Source organism: Rhinichthys klamathensis, unplaced genomic scaffold (assembly GCF_029890125.1).
Source record: "Rhinichthys klamathensis goyatoka isolate OS25496 unplaced genomic scaffold, OSU_Roscu_1.1 h1tg000046l_1, whole genome shotgun sequence".
Taxonomy (NCBI): domain Eukaryota; kingdom Metazoa; phylum Chordata; class Actinopteri; order Cypriniformes; family Leuciscidae; genus Rhinichthys; species Rhinichthys klamathensis.
In genome coordinates, this window is record NW_026606593.1 from 2,127,118 (window position 1) to 2,149,967 (window position 22,850).

General features: G+C 38.6%; 1 protein-coding gene across 1 annotated transcript; it reads right to left on the reverse strand.

The window, feature by feature from the left end:
• Positions 1-5,865: 5,865 nt before the first annotated feature.
• Positions 5,866-21,946, reverse strand: stip1 (stress-induced phosphoprotein 1). Its single transcript, XM_056247350.1, has 14 exons — positions 21,843-21,946; positions 18,289-18,498; positions 16,624-16,765; positions 13,728-13,869; positions 12,584-12,749; positions 12,356-12,482; positions 11,061-11,163; positions 10,756-10,876; positions 9,240-9,336; positions 8,989-9,113; positions 7,491-7,527; positions 7,292-7,395; positions 7,023-7,195; positions 5,866-6,705 (listed from the first exon to the last, which is right to left on the reverse strand). Exons 1-14 carry the CDS (start codon positions 21,858-21,860, stop codon positions 6,633-6,635), a joined length of 1,638 nt encoding a protein of 545 aa, XP_056103325.1. The 5' UTR covers positions 21,861-21,946; the 3' UTR covers positions 5,866-6,632.
• Between the last annotated feature and the right edge of the window lie 904 nt (positions 21,947-22,850).

A 22,850-nucleotide genomic window follows, 5' to 3' on the forward strand; every position in this document is an offset into this window, starting at 1 on the left:
GAAAAGAGAAAATAAATGAATCAACCATTTTCCACTTTTTTTAATTCCTTTTCACAGTTCAAACAGATGTGTCAGGTTAGCCTTTTGGTGCCCCACATCAAGTTTATCAAGATAAGGGGGTTTGCAAACCTGTCCTGGAACACCATCTGCACATACTGAATGCAGAAAATGTACATTTTGACCCATTTTTACCTCTTTTGAAGTCATTTCAATATTCAAGTCATTAAATGTTCACTTTGTTGTTAAACCATTATGCTGCCTCATAAGTCTGTCTAAAATCAGTTTTGTGAGGCACCTTAGTGTGTAAACGCTGCCTGCTAAGACATTGCCTGATAGGGCAGCGAGGCAATGAGTCAGCTGCCTAAGTTTTCGGATGCAGACATTGTATGTCTCCCACATCTAATACACCTGATTCATCACATTAGCTCATTTGTAGAAACTGCTAGATCTGAAGTGGGTGTGCAGTGCTGAGGGTTCCCAGGACAAGTTTGAAAACCCCTGATTCAATATCTTTTGGCTACAATCATTCTTGTCTTTTAAAAGTTTGTATTTCCATATTAAAACAAGCATATCTTAAGACTTTTACCCATCTTGCTCTCCACCATGTTCCCTCGCAGTACGCTTTCTTCCCCTGTCCCTGGCACCGATTAGCCACTTTGACACTGCCCTTTCATTGTCAAGACATAGCGTCTCTTCTGGCAATTTGGTTTGTAAGTGCATTTTTTTCAAGCCTCCTGAAAAATACATAAAAGAGCATTAGAGTGAGATTAAATTCCATATTTGAGCCCTTGCAGCAAAGCAGTTATCTCCACCTTGACATTTTTCAGGAAATACAATATAAAATTCATTGTCAAGACATAGACTATACATTTATCTACTGGAATAGAGCAGTGTAAATATTGCATAAGGCCATCCTCAACCTTACAGTAGGCTACTTGTATGACACTCCACATCTGACACGATTTCTGTTCAGCAATCAACGATTGTTGTTATGCACTGGGCTAATGTTAGTTAGTTACCGAACTAAACTGCCAGTGTGAAAGCACCCTCAGTCACTTAGCCTGTGAATTCCTAGCTAGCAGTTACTAGCGTAAACAAATAGGCGCTAACGTGTACAGTAGGCTACTTCAGTTGGCTTACTTGAAAAGTCTAGGGTGCTTTCACACTGGCAGTTTAGTTCGGAACGTAGCACTGTTTGCATGAAAAATCGCTAATGTGAACGCTGTCATGCGGACCCGGGTGCGCACTGGGGTACTGAACCCGAGACTGCCTGGAGGAGGCGCTCTGAGTTCGGTTGCACTCGATCCGTGCTGCGGTTCGCGTGAATGTGAAAGCAACACGGACTCGGGTGCGCACTTGTTCAGGAAGTAAAGTGACCTGCGCATGCTTTTTAGCTGATTATGATGTATTTAGTTAAATAAAACACATGTAAGGGGTGATAGTGTTGATAATTTACCTTGGATAACAGCGAGAGTGAGTCCACCATGCCAACCTAAGGAAAAACAAGATTATCATTATGGGGGAGACAACACACAAAAATTTACCTGAATAATCACAATTACATTTCCTCCCAAATCGTGCAGCCATAGGTTAATCGATGGCTATTTTACATCAGAAGTAGTAATCTATTGTGTGTATTGTGTATCGAGTCATACACTAGATAGATACACAATACATACAATACAATACACTAACATTATGGATTCAGAAGGCAATAAAATCACGACTTACCCCTGTAAACGTTTAAAATTCTGTACATGTGTGTTACCAAATCCATCAAAAGGAATAACTAATTATTTGAAACAGTATTCTAAAGTGTAACTATATTGGGTATCTTTTGTGCAGTTGTTTTTGAATTAGCACTAAATAAAGAAAGGAAAAAATAGCACAGGAATCCAAAGGGTTGCCGAGATGGTGTTAAAGCTTCTCAGATCTCATAATTCAGTGAAAACTAGTTGTTCTGTGACAAAATAGACATTTATTAAAGATTTATTTAAAATTAAACATCAAGAATGTAGCCTAAATATTGTATTGAATGTGCACACTTTTAGAATAAAAGCTAAAATGGACGCTGTATGATGCTGTTCTGTGATCACAATATAGACGGTAGCAGACAGATTAAACAGGCTTGTCTGGTAACGTTAATTAAATTCGAATAAGTCCTGCTTTCATTTTGGGTGTTTAATGTGCACATCTTATAAAAATTAAGAAATTGCTGCCATTGTGGGATTTATATTGTAAAACAGTGGAACAATTTTTAAGCTGGAGTCTCAACTCCAATCAACTTATAATACACAGTTCAAATAGTATTATTTCGACTATTTTTGACTGACAAGAAACCGGCGGCCGGAAACAACAACAGCTAAAATACGGTCACAAAGGTTTGCCTCGGGTAGATTCACAAAAAGGCCCTAGGTTGCATTTTTGGGAGAGTTGACCTTTAACAATTATAAGAAACTAAGAATGTTACTTGCTATAATAGCGTGCAGAGCGCCAGAAATAAGGGAAAATGGCGCGATCTGAGGGAACTCGAAATTCTAACTGAAATTCTAACGTGACAATAAGCTTTTGGTTAACATTATGTTTTGAGAAACAATGTATTTAATTAACATTTCAGTTTTTAAAAGATTGTAGTTCTTACCTTGAATACAGCAAGAATCTCCTCCCGAAAATTACAGCAGAATGAGTGAGAGTGCAATGGCGCCCATTTTTTTTTGGTGTATCCGCAGTTTCTTGGTCATTTTAAATTGCAAAAATTGGGTACAATTGCAATTGTGTTGGCATTTATAGATTTTTAATAGATTAAAGTCACATGTTAAAGTGTCAAAATAACAATAATTTTTTTTTCAAAGGTGCAGTGTAATCAATCTTTTGGATTGACTGTTTGCACTTGTCTTGGTAAACTGAATTAGTCCCCTTGTAGCCCATTTTCAACCCATGTACTCAATTTCCCATTAGTGAACCAACTAGGTCCCATATGGGGAGCCCACCTGGGTTTGCCCATGTTGGACCTACTTAGTTGACCCAATTGGGCCCCAGATAAGATGCCCATTTTGAGCCCATGCCCACTCTGTACCCACGTAGCCCATGTGTAACCCATGTGGGCCCCACATACACGTGTTTGCTGGGAAATAAATAACGTAATTTTTTGTTTTGTTTTTCAATCCCGGTGATTCCCTGGAGGTTTGCCGTGACTGAATGAAGCGTTTTCCAAGTAGTTAACTTATGACAACAAACCTTATTTCTGTACTGATATTTGACGCACAGGCGGCTGACATATGCGTTTCCCCGCGAAATCCGTCGGCAGCTGTAAAATGTAAATCATTGTATAGTGTCATTAATAACATTCAGAATAACAGTCAGGAGCCGTTGATTTACTTCCTTTTCAATGCCCAGATTGCCTACAATATGTGTAACAATACCTGTTTTTTTGCTGGTTATAAACTGGTCAAAAGTTAGGAATCATTTCGGGTTTTTTTTTTTATGTTTTCTTATTCTTTCCAAGTCTGATTTAAAAAAAAAAAATTATTGTTATTACTTTTTACATAACACTGAAGACTGGAGTAATTCAGGAATTAATTGCATTTTAAAATATATTCAAGCAAAAAAGCTAAAAGTTATTTACAATTTTAATAATATTTTACAATATTACTGTCACAATAATAAATTCAGCCTTGGTCAGCATAACAGTCTTCTTTCGAAAATGTGTAAAGATCTTAACTTTTCTAAAATTTTGACCGGTAGTCTGGTCCAGGTTGACCTAGCTTGTATACTACTAGGATGGTAACACTCAAAGAAAAGGAAAAAAAAAGAAAAAAAAACTTACATACCTGTTATGGTGGACAGTTTACAGTCTTGCAATTTAGTACCATCACACCAAAACACCAATCTCTCCCAGCTGATTGTGTATTATGTGAATCAGATGGTGGAATCAAACATGCACAAATTGAAGTCACATGCCACGAAATACTGTTTGATACTGCATAATGTGTACCATTTATATAATTTTAAAATTGAAGGCAGTACTCCATATAAACAAAGCCAATGTATCAAGGAAATGGCAGTTGGCTATTGCTTCTTGTTCAGTCGGTTCACATTGAACACATATTGTGGGATATGGCACTCCAAACATTGTGTTCTGTTTACTGTACACACACTGTATTGTTTCACAGGTCATCCTGGCATTCCCTACATACATGAGCCAAAACATTAAGGCCAATCACCGGTGAAATGGAATGTTGATCATCTTCTAACAAGGCCACATATTAAGGTCTGCGTAGATTAGATGATGAGCAAACAATCGGTTCTCGTAATCAACGTGTTGGAAGCTGGAGGAATGCAGGAATAAAGATCTGAGCGACTTTGACAAGGATCAAATTATGGCAAGGTGACTGGAGTATCTCTGAAATGGCAAGGCTTGTGGGTTGCTTCCAGTCAGCAGTGGTGAGAATACCAACCGTGGTCCGAGGATGGACGAACCACAAACCGACGATAGGGTGTTGGGTGACCAAGGCTCATCGATGTACGAAGGCAACGAAAGCTATTCCGTCTGGTCCAAGCCAACAGAAGGTCTACTGGTGCACAAATCATACAAAACTTTAAATATGCATGGGAGGAATGTGTCACAACACATAGTGTAGCGCACTCTGCTGTGTATGGGGCTATGTAGCCACAAAACTATCAAGAGTGCCTATGATGACCCCGGTCCACCATTGAAAGCGGCTACAATGGGCACGTGAGCGTCGGAACTGGAGCAGTGGAAGATGGTCACCTGATCCAATGAGTCCGGATGGCCATGTACATGTGCATCATTTATCTGGGGAAGTCATGGCACCAGGATGTATTGTGGGACGACGACAAGCCTGTGGAGGAAGTGTGATGCTCTGGGCGATGTTCTGCTGGGAAACCCTGGGTCCGGCCATTTACGTGGACGTAAATTTGACATGTGCGACCTACCTAAACATTGTTGCAGATCAGTACACCCTCGTCTTGACAATGCTGTTCCCTGGTGGAAGTGGCCTCATTTTTGAGGTATGGTTTTAGGAACATGATAAAGAGCTAAAGGTGTTGCCCTGGCCTCCAAATTACCCAGATCTAAATCCAGTTGAACATCTGTGGGATGTGCTGGTCCACCGACTTCAATCCACGGCGGCTCCACCTCGCAACCTACCGGACTTGAAGGATCTGCTGCTAACGTTTTGGTGCCAGACACCACAGGACACCTTCAGGGGTCTTGTAGAGGCCATGCCTCGGCTGGTCGGCGCTGTTTTGGAGGACCAACAGAATATTGGGCGGCAGTGGCTCAGTGGTTATGTAGGTTGTCTACAAACCAGAAGGTTGGTGGTTCAATCCCCGGTTCCACCTGACCAAGTGTCGAGGTGTCCATGAGCAAGACCCCTAACCCCAGCTGCTCCCGATGAGCTGGATGGCACCTTGCATGGCTGACACCGCCGTCGGTGTATGAGTGAGTGAGTGAATGTGAGGCAAAAATGTAAAGCGCTTTGGTGGCCATTGGGTCTGTGAAAGCGCTATATAAATGCAGTCCATTTACCATATTACGGGTGGCCATAATGTGTTGGCTCATGTGTGAAAGCGCTATATAAATGCAGTCCATTTACCATATTACGGGTGGCCGTCGGTGTATGAGTGAGTGAGTGAATGTGAGGCAAAAATGTAAAGCGCTTTGGTGGCCATTGGGTCTGTGAAAGCGCTATATAAATGCAGTCCATTTACCATATTACGGGTGGCCATAATGTTTTGGCTCATGTGTGTACTTTGTTCAAATACTACACACAATCTGCATTTGGTGTAAAATTCCAAATAAACACATCGAATGCATGTTGAGTTACACAAACATCACACAACTTCATGGATCCAGAACTTTATTAAACTGATGTTGCATTTCAATATGGTGATGCTGAAATCACAGTCAGTTAATCGATCGCAAAGTATGAACTGAAGCGAAACAGGTGAGAGGCGATTTAGCTTGAACAAGCCCTCTGAGCGGTGAACCTCTTCCCCACACATAGAAGTGCATTATATAGTACAATAATAGCAAAGCATTCAGATTCAGAGACAGACAGATTTCTAACAGGCCTACTATGTGAAAATTAATCACTGATGGCAAGCTAATGTCATATCGCTCCACTCCCCTCTTCTCCTCCAAAGCAGGGGGAAAAAACAAGTACAAAAATCATAAAGAGGACAGATTCAGAATGACATATCTGCATTTAAGCATTATGAAATTATACTAAAATGAAAAAATAATAATAATGGCAAATATTGAGATGTAAAAAATGAATAAAAAAAAAAAAGCTTTTAATATGAAGGCTCAAAACTACTCTTTTAACACTCTGGCTAGATCTTTTCGTTCTGTAACACTGTAACGCCTGAAAACCACGACTTGTACAACTGACACTAGTGAATGTAGTGCAGAGGAAAGACCGTTGCATTTTCAATCCAATTAAGGCTTTAAAAAAAATACATTCCTATTGGGACGATTGGGAGGAGAAGGGTAAGAGTGCCTGTTAAATTTGATGAAGTAAATAATTTGGAATGCCGCCATCCTTCGTATTCTTCTGTTGTTGTTCTGGAGATGAAAAATGTCCTGGTTTTCTTCTGGTTTCCTTGGATCACCGAATAGCTATTAGCCCAACATCTATCAGTTTCTGAATTTTCTGAGCGATGACAGGGTTCTTTAGATGACTGGAGAAATTGCAGAAGAAATAGGATTTAAAAAAATTCTAAAAAATCATATTTAAAATTATATTTGTGCAAATTCCACAAATTCAAGAACATTTTTGTACCATTACGATTTTTTGCGATTGAAATTCTCATGACAATTAAGTTTTCCCCCTAAATCTCAGAGTAATGCTGGATTCATGTTGCATACTTTGGTAAATAATTGCAAATTATGGTAGTATTGTAACAGTTCTACATTTAATTGTACAGTTAATTAAATCTAAATCAGTAACAAGCAAAGTTTCCTAAATTCAAATATATAAAATATTAGCTTTTCTTACTCGCTGAGGGCCTGTGGGTCTTTCTGCATCTGCTCTAAGATCATGCGCATGGCAGGATCACTCATGATCTGCTGCACCTCTGGGTCGGACATGGCCCTCCGCTTCACATCCTCTGGACTGTCGTTACGTGTTGCATGGCTCATCATACAGCGTTGCAGACCCTCTGTGGCCTCCTGTAGTGACGGAGAAATATGATGTTAGCGGTGTAGGGCCATCTTCACCAGCACAATACTCCTAAAAATCTCAGAGATGCATTAGTTTTGCCATACCTTTGAGTTGGAATCGAGATCTAGAGCTTTCTGGTACACATCCATTGCTTTAGAGAAGTCCTTCATAGCCTCCAGTGCTGCTCCCTTGCGTGTGTAACCCTTAACTAAATAAAGTGAAAGTGGATAGTGTAAGGTTTTTGCAGAAAACAATAACTTGCAGTCACAGAGAAGTTAAGCAAACAAAATGTATAGCACTTACTGAAGTTAGGGTCCAGTTTGATGCACTCCTCACAGTCCTGATAAACAGACCAAGAGTTGATGGTTAACAGAGACAAGACAGAATGGTAAACTAGTTAACAACTAGTCAAAGATCTCATCTAGAAAATAATAATTAAGTTTCTTAAGGACATATATATATTTTTTTTATCCCTGCTAATGCTGTTAACTATATAGGGAGCCCTTACTTGCACATTACTATTATATTTCAGGTTAGCCTAAATTCAGTTTCTATATATGTTTTTACTCAAATTTTTTGTTGAAATATAACAAAATATATATATCTTGATATGTACCATGGGTGGTGTATCGCGGTTTTTCTGTTCGGTTTAAATATAATTACATAGCCTGGGAAAACCCAGACAACCTCCGGCAAATTTAGATTTGCTCTGAAAGTTAGTCTGGCAAAGAGCTCATTCAAGCCCATTTCCAATCCGTCGAAATCGAGGCACCAATCAGAAACGTTGGGGCGGCCTTTACACGATGACGACAGCGCTGGGATTTTGAAGCAGATTTTGTAGCCTACATTACAAAGATGGATGCCGCCGTCGAACATCACTCATTCGAATCAGCTATCGCATCTGTTTTAAGCGATTTGAACGTTTCCTTTATGTTAAAAACCGAGCAAAGAACAACACTCTAAGATGTTTCTGCCGCTCTGCATACGTCATCTCCTTCATCGTTCTGATTGGGTTTAGGTCTATCCGCGACGTCCGTTGGCGACGCCCCTCTGGAAATGATTTGTCTATGACGCTTTGCCAGACCATAACTCAGTTACAACTGAGAATGATCTGGTTTTAACCCATAGATATAAACACTAGATGTCGCCTTGGGGTTCTAAACATGCGTCAAAACCGCCGCCATCTTGGAACAGGGGTCTTGTCATAGGAAGTAGCTAGGTAACGCTGAATTCATGGATGATGCCGGACTTTTGTGCTGCGTATGGATGTTTACACGAACGAAATCTAAAAACCAGACAGCAAGGGATTACATTTCACAAGATTGTGAAATTTTTTAAATTATTTTAAATTTCTCTGGACTCTATAATAAATACATGTCTGACCGTTGGAACGAACCAAAACAACTAGAAAATCGCATTCATGACGATTTATGGTGATTTTATTTACGTTAGACCTTTTCCTACATTGACGCTGATGAGGGGTTCCCCTGTTTCAAGATGGCGGCTCTATTGACGCATTCGTTCCAATGAACTGCCGTAGCCAAGGCGACATCTAGTGTTTATATCTATGGTTTTAACCAGGCTAATAGTTACACTGCATATCCGCATTCCAACTAGCTCAAGGTACAGTCAACTCAAGCTACTGTCAAATGTATATTTCTAAGAGACAAACATCTAATATTATTGATATTATATGTGCGGTGCTACTAAATCAGGAGCTGGTGCCACCATCTGAAGATGTTAGTGGCACCAGTGCCACTGCTCTTAAATAACAGCCTGGAGGCCTGAGGTGTGATTGTACCTTAAGGGCCAGCTGGAACTCCAGTAGTTTGGTGTAGCAGGCAGCTCTGTTGCTGAAGAGTTTTGCATCATAAGGGTTTCTCTTGATGGCCTCGGAGTAATGTCTCATGGCCAAAGGATAGTCACCTTCAAAATACACACAAACAGAACAATTCGAATCGCAATCTTAACAATTACTATACATATCTTATTTTCAAAATTGGAATCTCCTGTGTGAGGGTACAGCAATGTGGATTTGGTTCATATACACACCTTTCTGGAAGGCATCATTGCCCTGGTTTTTCTCTTCAAGAGCCAAATCTGTATTGATGTAGGCCTGCTTCTCCTGATCCTTCAAAAACTTCTCAGCCTGCAAGATTTCATCACTTTAATTTGGAGGTGAATTATGACCAGGGGCCTCATTTATAAAACTTTGCGTAGAATCTGCGTCAGAAGTGGCGTACGGATGAAACATAGGACGTGCGTACGCACAGAAATATTTGGATTTATAAAACCGTGCGCACGCACATCCTACGCATTTTTCCTTTAATAAATCACAATCAATTCTAAATGTAGCGCAGCTTTTGCGGCTTCATGTCACACCCATAGTTGCCCATAAATAGTCCGTGAAACGCCCACAAGTTAATATTCATCGATTGCGAAATCATGGCAAACATAGAGGAAATCAAAAAAACGTAACTTCACTCAATGTGAAGTAGAAGTTATCGTTGGCGAGGTGGAAAAGAGGAGAAAAAATGTTGTTTGGAGGGCACAGTGTGGGCATTACTAATGGCAAAAAGGCACTTGAGTGGCAAAAGGTTGCAGACGCCGTAAATGCTGTATAGCCTCACAACCTCGGACTGTGGCCGAAATAAAAAAGAAATGACAAGCTACAGATGTCGGTTATAATCTACTTGGAAATGGGAAATAGTTCAGCGCAAATGTAATTTCTTGCAGCTTTCTGAATGGTTGAGACATACGTCATACGTTATTTTATCAAAAATAAAACAAACTAAAGGCATATGCATGAATACCATGATAACGTAGCTGATGAAGACATTTTTACTATGAAAACAACTTTCCCCAGTGGACAAATAATACATCTATCTATCTATCTATCTATCTATCTATCTATCTATCTATCTATCTATCTATCTATCTATCTATCTATCTATCTATCTATCTATCTATCTATCTATTTATTTATCCCTAATTATCTATCTGACTGACTATCTAGCTATATCTGCTCCACCAGACGGACACATTGGCGAGAATATCAGTTTTGTACATTATTTCGTTTGGTTTACCATCTTATTTATGAGGATGAATTGTATAACATGCCAATATTATTGCAGAACATATTTCACTTTTCTTTTTGCAAATATGTGTTAATTTGCATTTCTGTTGCAGATCGATCAAACGGGTGTTCGTGTAGGCTGTTAATTGTAATACTTGCTTTGTGATGTCTTCGTGTTATTTATGAGAGGCAGTATTGCCATTACACAACGGTCTACAGTTTCACACACTTTCACGTGTTTCTTCCATCTGCCGACGGTGTCGCCATTTCTCATTTCACCCGTTTTTGTGCGTACGCCTGGGTCAGAGCTTGCGTGAAGGACCGCGCATTTTACCGTCAAGTTTGCTTTTTATAAATACCAATTATTGCGTAGAGAGCGGCGTACGCCTTCTTTTGTGCGTACGCAACGTTTATAAATGAGGCCCCTGGACACCACAGTCTAACAGGAAAGATTTATTAGGATATCTGGATTTTTCAACAAATCTCAATGACCTGTTGGCATTTCTTGAGGACGTCAGGTGTGCGATGCTCTGTCAGACTCTTGTTAAAGAACTGGACCGCCTCTTTGTACTTCTCCTGCTTAAAATAGGAGTTACCAATCCTGGCATATGCCCTGCAAAAGGACAGGAAGAAAGAGATTTTGTACATACTGTAAAGCAACCAAAGGAGAAAGTTTAAAGTTGACGAGTACGAAACGTTTACACTTCTAATGGAAATCAACTACTGCATTAGACCATAACCACGTTTAAATTAACATTTATTTTTCAGTTTTGTTCTAGTACAGAAAACGAACTTACTTGGCAACCTGTCTGTAGTCTTCTCGGTTCTCTCTGCCCACCTCAATGGCCTTCTCACAAAGCTCTCTGCACTTCTCAAAATCCCCCTTTTCAAAATGTACAGCTGAGAGAGTGAAAACAAATCATTTGAATCAGAAGTATCCAGCAGTTGTGTGATTGTGAAGAGTAGTTAAGGTGGCTTCATCCTATTTAAGACTTAAAAAAATATAAACTCACCACCAAACCATTAATTTGCACACTTGAACCAAAGCAAAGTGGAAGGGCAAGAGCTAACAAACACAATAATGAGCATTTACAAAAAGGATGCATTCTTGTTTTGGTGCTATGCATCTCACTGTTGTTTATAAGTGGTTAAATGATTATACGGAGATATATATAAAGATTATATTATGACAAATGCCAGCTCTTCTAATCATTATAACTTACCTCTGGCTAATTTGGTTCTTCAAATGAATTTGCGGATTTGATTAAAATATCGGTTTAATTTGTCTGAGATTACTGTGTTCCTGTGTTCATTGGAAAGGCCAGATATATCAATACCCGAAACCACGAGCAGCAATGCGGCGATCGGCTGACGGCAACGTAATGACATCATATTAAAAACAGAGCATAACACACCGAAAAACTTACATTTCTGGACCGTTATAAGGAAACAGCCAAGAGACCAAAACAGCATAAGTTATAATAGATCAATAAAATGTACTGTTGGTTACATGATTCTCACATATTTCCACGATTTCACAAAAGTACAGAGAATTTACAGATTTTATTGCATTTAAATTTAGTTTCAGTTGCAGGGTTGTTCCTGAATTCAAAATATTTTGACGGCTGCCAAAAAGAATCTTTGTCCCACCAAAGATTTACTTGATCATTTAATGTGATCCAAAGCTAGCTTGCTATTGCTAACCTCTACTTAAAGGGATACTCCACCCAAAAATGAAAATTCTGCCATCATTTACTCACCCTCAAGTTGTTGCAAACCTGTATGAGTTTCTTTCTTCTGCTGAACACAAAGGAAGATATTTTGAAGAACGATTGGAACTTTGGCACCATTGACTTCCATAGTATTTTTTTTTTTCTACTATGGAAGTCAATGGTGTCAAACAACTGTTTGGTTCCATTCGTTCTTCAAAATATCTTCCTTTGTGTTCAGCAGAAGAAAGAAACTCATACAGGTTTGCAACAACTTGAGGGTGAGTAAATGACAGAATTTTTATTTTTGGGTGGAGTATCCCTTTAAATGCACACCGTAGCTTTAACCACTGCACCACATATCTAATATATAGAATTCTTACCTGCTTGGTTTGAAAGATAGGTCATGTTGGTGGGATCGTGCTTTAGAGCTTCTTCATAGTGCTTCAGTGCAGTATCAAAATCTTTCTTCTTATATGCAGTGTTTCCCAGCTCCTTCTCCTTCACAGCCTGGTCAGGGTTAAGGTCAGACACACGCATTTAGCCACTTCAGTCAGAGCACTACATGTACAGTGATGCTATACCAAACCATGTGCTTTGGCAAAGAGTACCATTCTCTTGTTCTCTGGCAGGTCTTCCTGTTTGGGAGGGGGCGGAGCTGTCTCTTTGGGTTTAGGAGGAGGGGGCGGAGTCGGTTCGTCATCTTCATCCATGCCAGACAGATCCAGCCCCAGCAGCACTGAGAGAGTGGTCATCACACGAGGGTCCTGCAGTTTACTACAGTAAAAAAACAAAACAAAAAAAACAACTAGATTACAACAAATTCTTAGAATATGCTAGAAAAGGCATACTACTCACATTTATTGGAAAATACAGCATGTACAAAGTATGACAATTTACTGTATACCCAGATAACCTACTATTTGCCAAAATGTGCAGTACACGGGGTCATCGTGTGGGATATTGTATCCCATAATGCAATATATGGCCAACCACTATACAAGAGACCTTCGTTTAGCGTTGCACTTTTTTTTTTTTGTGATAATGAACAGATAATGCTGGGGCCACAGTCACACCACAAGATATTCGGGCCGATTTCTCCCCTTCCAACAATCCTAAATGAAGTCCCGATTATCTTGATGGTTCTACAGATAGTCTTATCAGATGTTCCTGTGGTGTGAGGTGTGTAAAGAGTGACTGAACCTGCTCGGAAGAACTTCGGAGCCGCCCCGATCTCGAATCGTAAATATGTTGAATATTTACGATCAGAAATCCTGATGTGGGGGGGGGGGGGGGGAACCCCGAGAATTGTCAGGTGGAACGAAACGATACCCAATCAGAAAGCGAGCTGTGTGAAATGGATACGGACATCAGAGATGGAGGACCAGCTTTTCGATTTGTGGCAATGTTCAGTCAAAAGCATTCCAATCACTATCATAGCAATTTCTTCCTGCCTATCGTCCGAAAAGTTTATTCTGAAGTCTCGAGAGATTTGCGAGACTTTCACAGTCGGGACTCTGGTTGAAAATCTGTTCATGTGTGGTGTGCTGTCTCCTTCACATCGCGGCACACCACGCACTCTTGGAGCAAAACTTGTTAAATCTAGGATTATTTGTCCTCATGTTTGTGGTCTCTCACATTTTGAAAATCGTATAAGATTTGAAATATCTTTTGGTGTGGCCCCAGCATAACTGTACATTCTGCTAAGACAGACGCAGAGAAAGCGAGCAGCGGAAAGGTACAGAGAACACCTACGTGCCAAGCTCTGAGGGCTTGTTCCTGAGCTGCTCCAGCAACTCCCTGTAGCTGGGGTCCGACAGCAGCGCTCGGGTTCGAGAGTCACCCTCCAGCTTTTCATACAAGTTGGGAATGGAAAATGGGTTCATCATCTTCCTCTCTGAAAAGTACATGACAACATTAGTCATCACAGTAAACCTGAGGATTTATCTGTTTCTTGCCATGCTCCACCACACACTACAAATAACCATTTATTCTAAGAAAGAAAAGAAAAAAGGTACTAAAAAAAGGCCTAGTGGAAATGAGGTGGAAACCTACTAGGCTTTCTGCTTTTTACCCAAAGAGGCTTAAAAGGCTTAAAGTACACCAGTTTCAAAGATATATGTGCTTTAAGGCTTATTCAGACTGAGAGTGAATATTTTGACTTGAACAAGTCAGAAAAAAATTCAGTTGGTATGACTGTGAATCTTTGGATAGACGGGGAATTGATTCGATTCACGATTCATAGGTTTTCATTGATTCGAAGCGATTCACCTTAAAATTCGATGTGATTCGATTCTGGATTTTTGATATGCATTCATAGGATTATTTAAATGCTTCCCCCAATGTCTCTTAGTCAGGGTGTGAAATACACAGCGGCCTTCAGGGGGTCAGAGAGTGGGGGCAAAAAAAAAAAACTTTATTGGTGGGCGATATGATCAAGGCTTATTTTCCGGTACGAGTTTTATTAAATATTAGTGAAATTTCACAATTATTGATACTTCAGCAAAAACTAATACTATGTTAACTAATGTAAGAAAAGGATTCTAAAATAATTAACATAAGACGAGTAAACAGTCAGCAATACAATAAAACAAAGAACTAATTATGAATAAAATAAAGTGTTTTAAGTTTTTCAGGAAGTTGTACTAACAGTGGTATTCAGATAAATAATAGCCAACAACTAAAAATATAATAATCAAATGTAAAATAACACTGCATAGTCTTACTGTGCACATTAAATATAGATGAATCCTCATTAAAGCTACTAAGTTATTCAGTCAAGATCAGTGAGTGGTATTCTTTTGCCAATTGTTGTTTGACTATCATTAATGAGAGACTGCAGCTGGTATATTAGGCTGCTGTCACTTTAAATGCACCGATCCAATATACTGTTACAAATGTGTTTTTAGTAAACTGTGTACATTTACCTAAAATAGTAGTTCACTTAAAAATGAAAATTCAGTCATCATTTATTCACCCAATGCTCATTTAATAACACTGTTTAATATCAAACACGTCCCGCAGTTCATCAACAGTAGACTGCATTTTACAACACTTTTACAATGCTTTTGGGGAGGAATGAAAGCGCACCGCTGTGAAGGAAAGGAAAGTGCGCTGGACGGAAGGAGGCAGCGGCACAATAATCGATTTGACTTGATTATCTCGTTTTCATAATCATTGGAAGCCAGTGTTGAGCATGTTACTTAAAAAAAGTAATTAGTTATAGTTACTAGTTACTTCTCACAAATAGTAACTGAGTTAGTAACTGAGTTACATCATTATAAAAGTAACTAATTACCAGAGAAAGTAACTATTGCGTTACTTAAAAAAAAAAAAAAATCAAATAGGCCTATGTCAAATAATTTGGATGCCCCCAGTATTAAATATGTTAAATTAATGAAATGGACACTTAATAGAGTAGATTAGTGTTCAATGTTTTATAATAATAATTTATTCTATTTTAATGTTGCTGTGGGACAATGTGAGAGACGACTATTAAATTCAATATATTATTCTAAATATTAGCATTACTATAGTAGAACAATAAAACATTATAGATGGTTTACTTAATATCGCACAGACCCCAACTGGCCAACAAATAAGTTTAAAAATAAATTATGCTTCTTAAGAAATGTACCAAAAATGAATAAATAATAATAAAAAAATATACATACTCTTTGTGCATATTAAAATGATAAAACTGTTACACAACTTCACAACTAGTAGACATACTGTAGCCTGAGTATTTTCTTCCTAACAAAAGTAAACAGTTTAACAAGTGCTCTCTCAATATAATACTAAACAATTTACCAAAAAAAAAAAATAATAATACTAAAATATAATATTTTGGGGGTTTATTTTTATAACCTATAGCGAACGTCATCATCAGAGATTATTTAAACCAAATTCTAGACATGTTTGCCGCACGTGTTTACAACCGGTCAAACAAAGATGTTTTCTGTGAATGTTGCCTGCAGGTTATTTTCGGGTTTATTTTATAACCTAAACAGAACGTTACCTGACGGTAATTTTTTAGATTGTATTTGTATAACCATGTAAATTAATTAACGTTCCAGATATGTGTCATTTATTTATAAACAAACTATATAATGCTCGGACACCCGTGGTCTCTCTTGCGCAACTGTTGGGCGCGCTCTCGGACACATTCGGTCTCTCTCGCGCATTGAGCGCGCTCGCGCCAATCGCTTCGCTTTTGTCCTCTCCGGCGCCTCATAAACACACACACACACACCAGAGAAAAAAACTTTATGGCGGAGAGAGAGCCTACTCGGATGAAAGCCGCTTCAGTGAGTTCAATTATAGTAACGCCACATTTTTTTTGTCAGTAACGGTAACTGCGTTGTAACGGGGGAAACAGTAATTCGTTTGATTACTCGTTACTGAAAAAGATAACGCCGTTAGTAACGCCGTTTATTTATAACGCCGTTATTCCCATCACTGTTGGAAGCCAAAATCGAAATCGAAAATCAATTACGATTAAACGCACTGCCCTACCTGTGCGGTACCTGTACTGCAGAACATGAGGGAACGTCACAGTAAATGTTCGGCAAACTATTTTCAATGCAGGAAAAACCCTGGCTTTGTGGTAGCTCTTCCAAAACTATGGCAAAATAATAAAAACATTCTTTACCTGCTAACCGTGCTTCCATGTTCTGAAGTCCCTCCTTGAGTTGCTGATTGGACGGCTCTTGACGTAACCCCTCCTGATAGGTCGCTTTGGCATCCTCTAGTCGCCCAAGAAACTCCAAAGCAGCAGCTTTTCTCGAGTAACCCTTGAAAAAGACAGAATACAACATATGGAAAATAAAGAATGGCCCTGGAAGAGGAAGAGAGCTGGGCTGTCACGACTCCTCGATTAAAGTAGAGTACTCGATTTAAAAAAAATCTACGATTGCAATTTATCCGTGTCAAAACACATCTGTTTGGCTATGCATTTACTGAATGAGCACTGTGCCACTGTTCGTCCGACTGTTTTTACTGTACTGTATTTAATTTTTTTATTCTAAACTGTTTTAATTATTCTTATTTGTTTTGATTATTTTAATTTCTTCTATGTAAAGCACTTTGAATTACCATTGTGTATGAAATGTGCTATATAAATAAACTTGGCTTGCCTTGCCTAACGGAAGTGGACCGTTCTACGGACGAGAATCCATGAACCGCATTATTACACCGTTTTTTAAGGCTACGCGATTTATTTAAAACTATTTACAATCATAATATAGCATAGTGCTATTGTGAAATCACAAAGGCTGAGACTTTTTCCCCCAAAGAGAAGCACGACGCTTTATTTACATGCGTGCCGTGCAGATTACTAAAAGTACCTCAGCTTCGTTCACAGTAAACGCTGCTCCACTCAGTCTCTACATGTGCTTTTTCTTTAGATTTCCAATAACGTAAGGCTGTTGTTCACTTGGATCTATTTTTATTACCACAATTTTTTATCCGATTACTCGAATAATCGGTAGTATAGACCCCTTTTCAGTTGGTAAAGATGGTGACGTTTTTCTGTGGGCGGAGCTTAGGTAGAGGCAGAACGATCCCTCTGGCCACATCACTAATGCTAGTTTGCAAGTTTTGTTAGCTTGTTTTTTAACAATGACTGGAGAAAATCCGATTTCATCTTAATGTGCAAGGTCACTCAGTGTCCAGGACCGCGATTGTTATTTGCAAAAGTTAATTTTAACGGACGGAACTAGATTGGCTGACCCGTACACGCTCACTCAATGGATGGACGATCTGACAGGATTAACGTTAACGCTACCTCTGGTTGAGTGGCCTGACTTCTACACCTATCCGATAAAGAAACCGAGCGTAAAGAGAAACTGAGGGCATATAAATCTTTAGATGCCTATAACTATGTGCTGAATGGTCATTTACAAGACTTGTGTGGTACGATCCGCAGTTCTCCCGAGCCAGCGCCGAGAAGACGACAATGTAAAGAGTGACATTACGGTGCAATGTTAATGATGTGAATAGTTTCTAGAAATAAAAATTCCAGATACAGCATATTCATTTTGCATTGATTCTTGCACCCAACAACACAACAAGATGACATTTAATAATAATAATAATTTAAGCTCCTTATTATGTAGCCGAATCTGTGCTGGTTTGTATTAGCCGCCTCCAGTTGTCCGTTTGTTTTGCCTCCAGTTAGCGCCGTGACGTAACTGTGACGTCGGCGCAAAAGGGGTCTATACTCGATTAATAAAATAACCAATAGCTGCAGCCCTAAAAATGTTAATCTATCAGGGAAAAAGATACAAAAAACAAACAAAAAAAATCACCAACTCACCTTGCCCCAGTCCGGCTTGATCTTGATTGTTTGGCAGGCATCTTTCAGGGCATTGTCATAATCGCCCTTCTTGGCATAGGCGGCAGAGCGGTTGCTGAAGAGGACGTGATTGGAAGGGTCTAACGCCAGGGCCTCTGTGTAGCACTTAACCGCCTCCTCAACATTTCCTGCGCTCAGCGCTTTGTTACCTTGATCTTTCAGTTGTGATACCTAGAGACAAGGACAGATAAAAAGTAAACCTTTACATTTAATACGTTTTTTTTTTTAAACGTCAGGATAAGAAGTGGGAACAGCAGCAATATTTAGCACTTAATTTAACTAGAAACATGCCAGCTGCACCAGTTGTGCTGAAGTTGCAACTTATGCAATACTAAATATTTTGCACCATTATACTTAGTTGAAATGTCACACTAAATATAAACTAAATGATTATGGAAGCCTCTGACGTAAAATAGCAGGTTGACTGAATTGCATCAATAAGCACTTATTTCATCTGCCAAACTTCAATTTTTAAAGGTGCATTGCGCAACTTTTCATGTTAAAAATACCTGTTTTTCTATCCTATACATGCTTAAAGAACTGCCTGATGGGCTGAATGAGCCCTTCTCTGCGCACTGAGATTGCCTCTATAATCCTGTACAGTAAAATATATAAGAGGGATTCGGGCTCGAATTTGAGACTGGGCGTGACGTCATGCGCGTTCACGCTCACCAGGCTATGTCTCGCAGGTTTGTGTATTCGCCGGCGCCGCCATTCTCCGCATCAGCGAAGACAACTCGTGCGTCAAAGGTAGAAGACGGATTCAAAGAGACCGGCTTGTAGTCCATTCCAAACCCCAACGCAAACTCCACGTAAAGTAAAGAAAAGAAAAATTTTGTCTAGTGCCACCAAAAGGTCCAAATTGGAGTCAGACAGGCGTCGGAGTAAGACGAGAGTCAACCTCGGGAAGGCTTTCAACAAATGGAGAGATCTCCGGTCTGCTCTTGGTCTCAAACGGGACCCTCAGTTGGCTTTTTTCTTGATAAAACGGTAAGATATAGCCCAGTCTTTAATGTTTGATACGGCCAATCTATGTATGACTACAAATGACAATGCGAAAATGTGTAATGCTTTAGCGTGAGCTAGATACATGTACAATCAGAATTGGTTTTACTACCATTGTTAGTGAACAGTTTCATAAACTAGGAATTGTGTTCGGAAGAATAGTACAACGTGAAACATAAAACATATCCAATAAAAGATGCCTGTGGTCCATGAGCGTGCACAACTCTGGTTGCAGTTTTGCTTGTCGCCAGAGGGGGCGTAGTTCTGCAAAAACTCAGAGACTTGCGTTTTGCACCTTTAGAAAGATGATAATGTTGACATTTACATGTTAAGAGAGCATTGTGAATAAATTACTTTTACGCTTTAAGTGTGAATGTAAAAAAAAATAAAAAATCATAATCAATGTCACTTGTTTTTTTTTTGTATCAGTATTTCTGTACTAATCCTTGTTAACTTCAAGTACAGTTTCTGAATGTTATTTACATATAATACTTTAGTATCGTATTTCAATGGAAAAGATTGCAAAAGTATCAAGGATAAACTGAAAACACTTCTGGGGTAATTCATTGAAGGTAAACATGCTATGCCACTATGCATTACTTTACAGAGAGCTCACGACCTGCTAGCTATGTTCTGTCTTAAAGTCAGCATGAAACAGAAGTTTTGTATTCACTATGTATAGACCTTATGTAGCCCCGCCCCCTTTCAGCACTGTGCTCGTTGTGTTCTGTCTTCGGGTTTGTATTTCCACAGCATGAAAGTAAGATTTTACATATTTATGAATGAACCGCTCGTTTTAAAATCTTCCAAGTCTACTGACATTTGTTATGACATCCGCTTCAAACATTACAATGCTCGTGATAACTTTTGTAAACTCTTCAATAGTTAAATCCACTTCACCAGCTAATTACTCTTTGATAGCAATGCCATAGAAATATATAGAGCTACCACAAAAACTGAAGTTCAATGACAAAATTCTAAAGACAGCTGCACTCTTGTTTCTCTGGTGCATAAAGTCTGTATATGAGTGAAATTGGTGGGACTTGATTTTGTCCATCGGGAATTGATTGGATTGTTGTAATTTGCTATTGGTTGAACTCATGTGAGTGACAGGTAAATAGTGCAACATTTCATAAAATAAATAAGAATTGTCAAGTTTGATTCTATGGTGACTTTAAAAACAAATAGTGCAACCAAATAAAGTACAGAGTTAGTGTGAACTTGTTAACGGCTGGAGCAACCCTACCTAGGAGTGTGTTGGTTTTTAAATGACCTAAACTAAACTACTACGTTGTTTTAAATGGAAGCTCTTAGAAACAGTGAACTGTGTGAGATGACACATTTGATGTGTTCAGGAGTGCAAAATCTGTTGTTGAGATTTGATATAAAACGTCAGTAACAGGTGATGTCCCAGAGTAACAAATTACATTCAGGCAAATCTCCCACTTTGCAACACTTCTCGCTTTATAGCTTAAATTATGTAATAGGGACCAATAAGAATTGCATAATACCAAGTGAATGAAAAAAGACCCTATGGTATAAACATGACTTTTTTTCTTCTTTTTTTACAATCGTTAAAGTGATAGTTTACCCAAAAATGAAAATTGTCATCAGATTCACCCTCAAGTTGTTCCAAACCTGTATTAGTTTTTGTTCTGCTGAACACAAAATATATTTTAAAGAATGTTGATAACCAGACAGTTGACAGCTCCCATTGACTTCAATAGTATTTATTTTTACCTACTACGTAAGTCAATGGGTGACCAACATTCTTCAAAATATCTTCTTTTATGTTCAGCAGAAGAAATAATTCATTCATACAGGTTTGGAACAACGTGAGGGTGAGTAAATGATAACAGAATTTTCATTTTGAGGTTAACTATCCTTATAAGCACAATAAAAACAACTCGTTTTAATAAATGTTAAGAAAGAATTATATTAGAAATGTCCCATTATTCTAACGGTTACCGAATTATGGAGACTTCACAATGCTATACATATTTCTAACTTTGATTGGAATGTCATGTAATATCATTTAAAAGAAAAGATAAGAAACGCCATTAGTTTAGTCTTAGCACGAGTAACGTTAGCTGAATGAAATGACGTTCCGCCCTTCACACACACACACACAGACGTCTCTAGATCTGACATGAGCTTATGCTAACTTGCTAACTGATGGAGAAGATCGACCAGATGAATAAACCTGCATAATTTAAACAGAACCGATCTGTATTTATAAATGATTGACTTCTTTAAGATAACCATTGCTGAAGAATCGTTCGCACAGGTCGCAGGTTAAAGCACAGCGTGACATATCCAGCTGCTAACGCGTTGTTAGCCAACTAGCCATTACTATCATTGATGCGGTGTATATTGAGCTACACTGAGTACGTCTTTAAAATAAGCAAAACACTTATAAAAATTTTAACAGTTTATTTTGCACAAAGATTTAAAAAGTCACCATATTCTTCATACTATATAATACAGGCTGTTCTATACAAGTTACTTACTTTCTCCATAGTGGGCATGAGGTTCCAGAATCTACCAAGACACTAGCGTCGCTCCGCCTCTCTGCCTATTATCAATGTAGCCGGGAGATGGGTTGCCAGGTATTGTAGTTTAACCCCATCAGTTTTATAGGTTTTATGTAATGTCATGATGCAGATATAATTGAAAGTAAATTACATTATACAAACTATTCGTAGGAACACATTCTTACTTATTATAATTTGTGAATTGATTCATATTTATATCACATAAAAGATGACATTTGTAATTATGAAGCAAAATCGGTCTCCAGAAAATTCTGGCACAAGAGTACGAATCGATGCTGAATGCTTGGCAACCGAATGAAAGAGACATTTGAGAAGTAGAAATTAAGAGTGTTACTTTTCTAACCGTAGTAGCAGCGCTGCCGTCTCTGATTGGATTAACTGTTGATTACTGAAGAAACGAGCACTGAGGTTGATGAGAAAAGTAACGCTGAATGTTCCCGAGCTGTTCTAGAATTCTCTTGGTTTCTATATCCTCCTGAGACTGAGACCCAGAAAAAAAGTTTTTTTCATTTAGTATTTTTTCATTTTTTTCATGTGTTTTTCATACATTGTTAAGAGCATAAGAAACAAATAGAGAAAAAAATTTTTTTTAACAAAATTATGTTTTATTCATATGTTATGCTATGTCCTCTCTGTAGTGGACACCAGGGGCCATATTTATAAAGCCGCTCTGAGTAAAATCGTTGTCTTAAGTGTGTCAAAATACTAAGATTGACGTAATTTTACTCTTATTCCTAAACTTAAGAATAAGTGTGATTCATAAAGGTTCCTATAGGTGTTAAGAGTTCTCAGCTCCTAAATTATTTAAGAGTGCTGGAGAGGTATCCTAACCTAGTTTAGGAGTAACAAGATGGCAGCAAAGAGGAGGAGACACAAACTTTCCAACAAACATATGTATTGGAGTTATGTACATGTATATGATGTTATGTATATTATGGTATATTGACAGGCAGTTAAAAAAAC

What these genes read in the sequence shown, in the direction of transcription:
- stip1 (XM_056247350.1), bottom strand. An exon ending in AAGCCCTCAGAGCTTGGCAC is followed by an intron (nt 12,750 to 13,727) that starts GTAGGTGTTCTC and finishes TTTTTACTGTAG; the next exon opens with TAAACTGCAGGACCCTCGTG. An exon ending in TCCTCAAGAAATGCCAACAG is followed by an intron (nt 9,337 to 10,755) that starts GTCATTGAGATT and finishes GAAATCTTGCAG; the next exon opens with GCTGAGAAGTTTTTGAAGGA.